The following is a 7,959-nucleotide window of genomic DNA, read 5'->3' on the forward strand; positions in this document are numbered from 1 at the left end:
AAAGCTAAAATTAAAAAAAAATTTTTTGTGAATTTTAGAAAAATTTCAATTATTCCATAATGCGGAAAAATATGTACTTAATTTATTTATTATGTTTGCTTGTTTGCTAAAAGTGATATGAAAAAATTATATTTTTGCTGTGAGTGTGATATGTGTTTGTAGTGCGTTTTGCGTATTTAATTCCCTTATAAAAAAATTAGAGTAGAAATAAAAAAAATTCCAGGTCTAGGCTGTGACCTACAATTTAATTTAATTTTCTCTAGTAACATATCACTTCATTCTAAATATTATAATAAATAATTTTTTTTCCCCATAAATTATGCTTTACTGCAGAGAAAACTCTTATCTTTTAAGTAACACAATTGTTGATTAGTTTTAAAATATAACACGTTTTAGCAATAGCAATTAAACAATAAATTTAAATAAAAAATAATTCAATATATTGCAGGTTTTTCTATTGGAAAAGTTGTGTAATATGTAATATATGTATTGTATGTAGTAAATAATTACGTCGTAATTATTACTGAATTTGTAAAGCTGCACAAACTAGAAATTATTTTTCATACAAGTAAACAATTTTATGTTTTGTTACTTTTTTTTATTTTAAATAAAGAAAACTTTTGCAAATGGTATTTAAAACTTTCATTCCGTATCTTGGTTAAAGTAACTATTAAAAAAAAATTACAAATGTTGCTTATAATTTACCAAATTAACCATAAAAATTATTTTAAATTACTTCAAGAAATTATTTATAAATTTATAAGTCAATATTAAACTTTTGATTTGTATTAATCAATTTTCTACCGCATATTAATTTATTAGATACTTGTTGAAAGTACCCATATAACTTAGATTCCATATAAGTTCCACATATTTTGATGAATATATCCACAGTTACTCAAATAAAAATATATAAGCTAAATGCTGGCTTGCCCTTCTTAAATAATGTAAAAATAATATTTTTCTTTAATTTTTTAGTATTCTAAATCACGAATTCAGTTGGTTTTAAAGATACCAAAATTTTCAAGACTTTTTGTAATTTTTTTAAATATCGACATATATAGTACAGATTTCCAAGATATGATTTTATATCTCCTTATCGTGTTAAAAGAGAATTGATAATTTGCGTCACTAAATCTCCGACATTACAGTTCTGGAATTACTTCAGTGCTCTCAAAAGCCTCACGTTATTATCGATATAAAGTATATAATTATCATTTGATTAAAAACTTAGGAGTGATGTCATATGCTGTTCTTATTAAACATTTGTCGTATAGGTCAAAGTACTAATCGCGTCTTTAGTCAAGTATATTTTGAATAGATTTTTAGATTATTCTATAAATATTAGTGGAATTTGTATGTTGTTCTTCAACTATTCTATTTTATTTTTACCTGTTCCTCTTTAATAAATATATATTTTCCATACACTTCCCATGTTTAATTACTACAGTTTCTATCTCACTAAATTCTTTTTCTCCTATTTAACTAAAATCTAGACAATCTAACTTTTATGTATAAAATAATAAGTAATTAATTACTTTTAATTTTTATACAATGAAGAAATAATTGATAAGAAAGAAATTTCATTTTTCTAATAATTTTACACTTGGTTTTATAATTATATCATATCAGCACTCAGTTCTTATCTTAAGTGAGAAGATACTCTTCGCAATTTGCAACAGTATATAGTATTTCAATATAAAATATATGTAACTCAAAATCAAAATATTATCTAAATTTCTTAATACTTTTAATATCAAAATTGATAATACTAATCTTTAATTTAAATAATTTTTTATTTTCTATTTAGCAATAAAATTTTTTAAGTTAGTTCAAAACAATTCATGTGGAATAAATTTTAATTAGTTGCGTATTAATTTAATTAAAAGAAATTATTAAAAAACAATTATAAAAAATATTTAATTATTTTTAGTTATTTTTTATTTATTTATTACTAACAACTATAAGTATATATAAGTGAAGTATACTACAATATTTGTATCGTAAGTATAATTGTGCCAGTAATAAGTTTTTATTGCTGTAGTAACCTCTCTGTATCATTCTGTCATATCTTTATAGAACATAAGCTTCTTATATCATATACTATAAATATCATTAAAATATTTTTATTATAGAAAGATACACATCACAGACTGTATATAGTATTTAACTATAACTATATATTTTAATAAGCCAATAGATCAACTCTTTTAAATATGTATGCTTATTAACTTGCCCATATATTCATTCCCATATATGGGTTTGTATGCAAGTCTCTCAGTTTTAAAGCTAAATAAATACTACTCAGTCTTTGTGGACACTTAAATTGAATATATTTTGGAATAACAGTATTTTATACGATGAACCCTTAAAGATGACACTGAATGCTCTGATCATTCAAATGAAAATCGTAGACTGAAAAATTGAATTAACAATAAACATTAATTATTTTAATAGTGTTCTGTTTTATTTAAACACTGTGATATTAAAGAACGAAAATTATCATTTGTTGATTATAAAAAAACATATTTTTATATATATAAATACAATGTTTTTAAAAATAATTATAATATATACAAAATTGTGTTTGCCGGTAAAATGTTTCAGTTCAGGCAAGATAATTCTAATTGGCATTCATGGAATTTTTTGGCAATTTTTTACACAGTATTATACAACTACTTCCAAGAACTGATTATAACTGATTAGATCTAGATCTTTGAGATTAGATTAGATAGAAAACAATACAACATCCGACAATTATGCCAAAAAGTAACATGAAAAAAATAAGAAACAAGCACTGAAACTTAATTCAGCTACTTTAGTTTAATTCTATATAAGCTTAATTATGATAAAAAAAACCTGATATGGCATATCAGGAACCTTGACAAACAAATTCAATAAATTATAACAATATATATTGTAAACATAAGAATAAAAAACTTATCGTATAACTGCACCAACAACTACATCTGGCCAAAATAATTACGTCTACATAGGGCATACGAATTTAGTAGGTGTGCAGTGCTCTGTTCGATATCAGAACAGTCTAAGACGGCTTCTCAAATTGTTAGATAAGAATAATATATTATTTACTTGATACGGCAACAAGTCTATGCTATAGGAAATTAAATAAAATATTTTTATATGTTTACTGATTACTGATTTTTGTTTAATATTTTTTTTTACTTTTTTAATTTAAATTTGTTTATTTATGCGCTAAAAGCCGGCAAAAATAAATTTGTGAATATAATAATTCGCTACTAGGGGCATTGACGGCACTCACGCGTCTTTAATCACATTCAAAACTATGAAATATAATAAATAATAATAGTTTCTCCTAGTTCTGGTATGGTTCAGGGTTAAGTTCAAAATTTTTGAATTAATTTAGATAAGATGCAAATTGATTAGAATAACTTTGTATTGAAAGGAAAATTTTATTTTTCAGTTCTTTTTAATACGTCAAGTGAGCAACATGAGTCCACCGGCTTTACTTAGCAAAGAAATTCCCGATATTGAGGTATGACAAGATTTTTATAATATAAATTAATATAATTAAATTAATTTATAATGTTCTATAGAATCTATTGAAGCTTAATCCAAGGGTTAAGTCAAATTGTACTGTTGTTCCAACTACCGAAACCAAGGTCAATAAAAAACATTGGAAGCGCAACGCTGATCGAACATGTACTGTAAGTAAAATGTGTAGTTATAATTAAATCTTTTAAAATTATTAAAAACCATTGAAACTTTATAAAATGTAATGATATATGCATATATAAATACAAACCGCAGTATATAGTTAAAATGTCAGATATATTTTGATACGGATTTATCAGATCTATACATGACCTAAGCCAACCAATGTTACTTAGGTAAAACACATACGTAAAATAAGTAGGTATACCACTAGTAATACATAGAGATAATAATACTAATATAGGGCAAAAGATCATGGGATTAATATCTATCATATGCAGACTGACATACAATATAGATGATGTCCTCTTAACATATTTTTGCTTCTCCATATGTATCCGTAACAAACCAGCTATTAAATTAATATTTTTCTACAATGTTATAATGAAATAGATTTTAATTATCTTATATTGAAATAGGTTTTTTTAACTACATTTATATTTGAGTTTACTTAAATGCAACCATATGTTCTATTATATTACTTCTTTCATGATGTCAATATTAGCAGATGGGATATCTCCAAACAACAATTCTCTTTTATAAATTATATTAAATTTATACTTCAGTTTGACTTTTTCACTATAAAAATATATAATCCAGTTCAGTAAAAATTTTTAAGAACTCTAGTATCGGCTATTAATTAACACATATGGGTGCATATATATAAAAAAAATGTAAAATTAAAAAAAAATATATAAAATAAATATATATAAAGGGGGTCATATGCTCCAATAGAAGTTAAAGGAAATCATCATCATATCTAAAAAATAAGACTCATAAATAAGACCATTGAATTACTTTCAGTCTGGGCCTAAACTCAAGAACAACTTTGAAGATATCAAGCATACAACTTTATCTGAACGAGGTGCCTTAAAGGAAGCTGCTCGTTGTCTAAAATGTGCAGATGCACCTTGTCAAAAGTCTTGTCCTACTCAATTGGATATTAAAAGTTTTATAACAAGCATTGCCAATAAGAATTACTATGGCGCAGCAAAGGCCATTTTCTCCGATAACCCATTGGGGTTAACTTGCGGTATGGTATGTCCAACGAGCGATTTATGTGTTGGTGGCTGCAATTTACAAGCATCAGAAGAAGGACCTATTAACATTGGTGAGTAAAACTATTATATACATACACACCATTTATATAAAAATTTAGAATATTAAACAAACAGAACTAGTCACAAGTAAAAATTAATAATTATATAATATAATAATAAAAAGAATAAAAGACTAATTATTTATTTGAAAATATTTTAATATACATTACATAGGTGGCTTGCAACATTATGCGACAGAGGTTTTCAAGCAAATGGGAGTACATCAAATTGTATCACCCAACGTTAAGCCATTGGATGCTCCAAATAAAAGAATTGCATTATTAGGAGGTGGACCGGCTTCACTATCTTGTGCAACTTTCTTGGGTCGTTTGGGTTACAAAGACATAACCATCTATGAGAAACGTTCATATTTGGGAGGATTAAGTTCAGCTGAAATTCCACAATATCGCCTACCTGTGGATGTAGTTAATTTTGAAATTTCTTTAGTCAAAGACTTAGGTGTGAAATTTGAAATGAATCGATCCTTATCCGTTAAAGATTTAACTATTAATGTAAGTATAATTAAAAATATTACAAACAATTCTTTTAAATTCATCTTTAATTCCAGGGTCTACTTGAATCCGGTCATGATGCCATCTTTCTAGGAATTGGATTGCCGGAACCAAAAGTTGATCCTATATTTAAAGGCTTAAATGAATCGATGGGTTTTTATACATCAAAGAGCTTCCTGCCAAAAGTGGCAGATGGTTCAAAACCAGGACTTTGTGCCTGTAAAGCCAGTCAAGCTTTACCACAAATTTATGGCAATGTTATAGTACTAGGAGCTGGTGATACGGCATTTGATTGCGCCACCTCTGCTTTACGTTGTGGAGCCAAACGTGTTTTCGTTGTTTTTCGTAAGGGCAGTTCTGGTATACGCGCTGTACCAGAGGAAGTCGAATTAGCACGTGATGAAAAATGTGAATTCCTACCTTATTTATCACCACGAAAAGTACTTGTGAAGGATAATAGGGTACAAAATTATATGATATTTTGTTCTTGTTATATTAATAATATTATATTTTATTTTACGCAGATTACTGGAATGGAATTTTGTCGCACAGAGCAAGATGAAAATGATAAATGGATTGAAGATGAAGATCAAACTACTTCCCTTAAAGCAAATTTTGTCATATCCGCTTTTGGTTCAGGTCTCTATGAAACTGATGTTATTGATGCTATGTCTCCGGTTGAACTTGATAAATGGAATTTACCCAAAATAAATGCAAAAACACTACAAAGTACTGCAGCACAAGTTTTTTGTGGCGGTGATTTAGCAGGTACTGCCGATACCACAGTCGAGTCCGTAAATGATGGCAAAATTGCTGCTTGGAGCATGCATTGTTATTTACAAGGCTTGCCTTTAGACACATCAGCCGATTTACCACTCTTTTATACAGAGATTGACAACGTCGATTTATCGGTAGAGCTATGTGGTATAAAATTTGAAAATCCTTTTGGTTTAGCTTCAGCACCACCAACTACCAGTTCAGCGATGATTCGTCGTGCATTTGAACAAGGCTGGGGTTTCGTTGTAACAAAAACATTTGGCTTAGACAAGGATCTTGTTACAAATGTATCACCACGTATTGTACGTGGCACTACATCTGGCTACAATTACGGACCACAGCAAGGCTCGTTCTTAAATATTGAACTAATTTCAGAAAAACGAGCAGAATATTGGTTCCGTTCAATTAAAGAGCTGAAGAAAGATTTTCCTGAAAAAATTATTATTGCCAGCATTATGTGTTCATACAATGAAAAAGATTGGGTTGAATTAGCCATCAAAGCAGAAGAATGTGGCTCTGATGCACTAGAACTGAATTTATCATGTCCACATGGTATGGGCGAATCAGGTATGGGCTTGGCTTGTGGACAGGATCCTGTACTAGTAGAAAATATATCATTATGGGTGCGCAAAGCTGTGAAGATACCATTCTTTGTTAAACTTACACCGAATATAACTGATATTGTATCCATTGCTATGGCAGCTCAACGCGGTAATGCAGATGGTGTTTCTGCTATTAATACCGTTCAAGGACTAATGAGTCTTAAAGCAGATGCTTCACCTTGGCCTGCTGTCGGTAGCGATAAACGTACAACATATGGTGGTGTCTCTGGTAATGCTACACGTCCTATGGCGTTGCGTGCTATATCTTCAATTGGAAATAAATTACCAGGTTTTCCGATACTTGGTATTGGAGGAATCGATTCTGGCGAAGTAGCTTTGCAATTTCTACAAGCCGGTGCTACAGTACTTCAAGTTTGTTCTTCTGTACAAAACCAGGACTTTACATTGATTGAAGATTATTGTACTAGCTTGAAAGCTTTACTGTATCTTAAAGCTAATCCACCTCCACAAAATCCACAATTCTGGGATGGTCAATCACCACCAACACCAAAACATCAAAAAGGCAAACCTGTCTTGCATTTAACTGGTGAAGGCAATAAGGTAACAAGTTTGTAAATATTGTACTCGATTTATTTCAAAATGCTATTTTTGTACTTACAGTCTTTGGGATTCTTTGGACCATACCAAAATGCACGTGAAAAACAATTAGATAATATACGTAAAGACAAAGGTCCAATATGGTCTTTAGAGGAAACGACATGCGTGTCAAACGGAACCAATGGCACTGTCAGACCTGTACCTAAAATATCAGATATTATTGGTAAAGCTCTTCCTCATATTGGCAGCTACAAAAGTTTGGATAATAAATTACAAAAAGTTGCGCTCATTGATGATGTAAGTGTGATGAAGCAAATCTAATAGTTTAGCATTAATATATGATTACTTTCGTTTCTAGGATTTATGCATAAATTGTGGAAAATGCTATATGACCTGTGCTGATTCAGGGTATCAAGCCATCGAATTCGATACTGAAACACACATTCCACATGTAACCGATGATTGTACTGGATGTACTTTATGTGTTTCTGTCTGCCCAATAATTGATTGCATAAGGTAGCTTCAGAGGTTTATCTGTTGTGTGATATTTGTTTTAATTTTTATTATTTTTTTTCAGTATGGTGCCGAAGAAAATTCCACATGTTATAAAACGCGGTTTGGGTGAAGAGAAACAGTTTTATACTCACGCTTTAAGTCAAATGCAATAAAGAAATTAAATGAATGAATTCCAAATTTTCTTTTAAAAAATGTATA

At 29.1% G+C, this 7,959-nt stretch overlaps 1 protein-coding gene across 1 annotated transcript; it reads left to right on the forward strand.

Moving 5' to 3' along the window:
- Nucleotides 1-3,434: 3,434 nt before the first annotated feature.
- LOC119670251 (dihydropyrimidine dehydrogenase [NADP(+)]-like) lies at nt 3,435-7,959 on the forward strand. The gene is made up of 9 exons (XM_038080438.1): nt 3,435-3,517; nt 3,579-3,689; nt 4,501-4,807; nt 4,971-5,308; nt 5,365-5,769; nt 5,833-7,248; nt 7,309-7,542; nt 7,604-7,761; nt 7,823-7,959. Exons 1-9 carry the CDS (start codon nt 3,473-3,475, stop codon nt 7,911-7,913), a joined length of 3,105 nt encoding a protein of 1,034 aa, XP_037936366.1. The 5' UTR covers nt 3,435-3,472; the 3' UTR covers nt 7,914-7,959.

Source organism: Teleopsis dalmanni, chromosome 1 (assembly GCF_002237135.1).
Source record: "Teleopsis dalmanni isolate 2A chromosome 1, ASM223713v2, whole genome shotgun sequence".
NCBI classification, from domain to species: Eukaryota; Metazoa; Arthropoda; class Insecta; order Diptera; family Diopsidae; genus Teleopsis; species Teleopsis dalmanni.

Excerpts from the sequence above, each read along its gene's own strand:
- LOC119670251 (XM_038080438.1), top strand. The coding sequence starts at position 3,473 with ATGAGTCCACCGGCTTTACTTAGCAAAGAAATTCCCGATATTGAG. Across the intron at positions 3,518-3,578 it reads AAGAAATTCCCGATATTGAG|AATCTATTGAAGCTTAATCC; the intron begins GTATGACAAGAT and ends AATGTTCTATAG. Across the intron at positions 7,543-7,603 it reads AAGTTGCGCTCATTGATGAT|GATTTATGCATAAATTGTGG; the intron begins GTAAGTGTGATG and ends TTTCGTTTCTAG.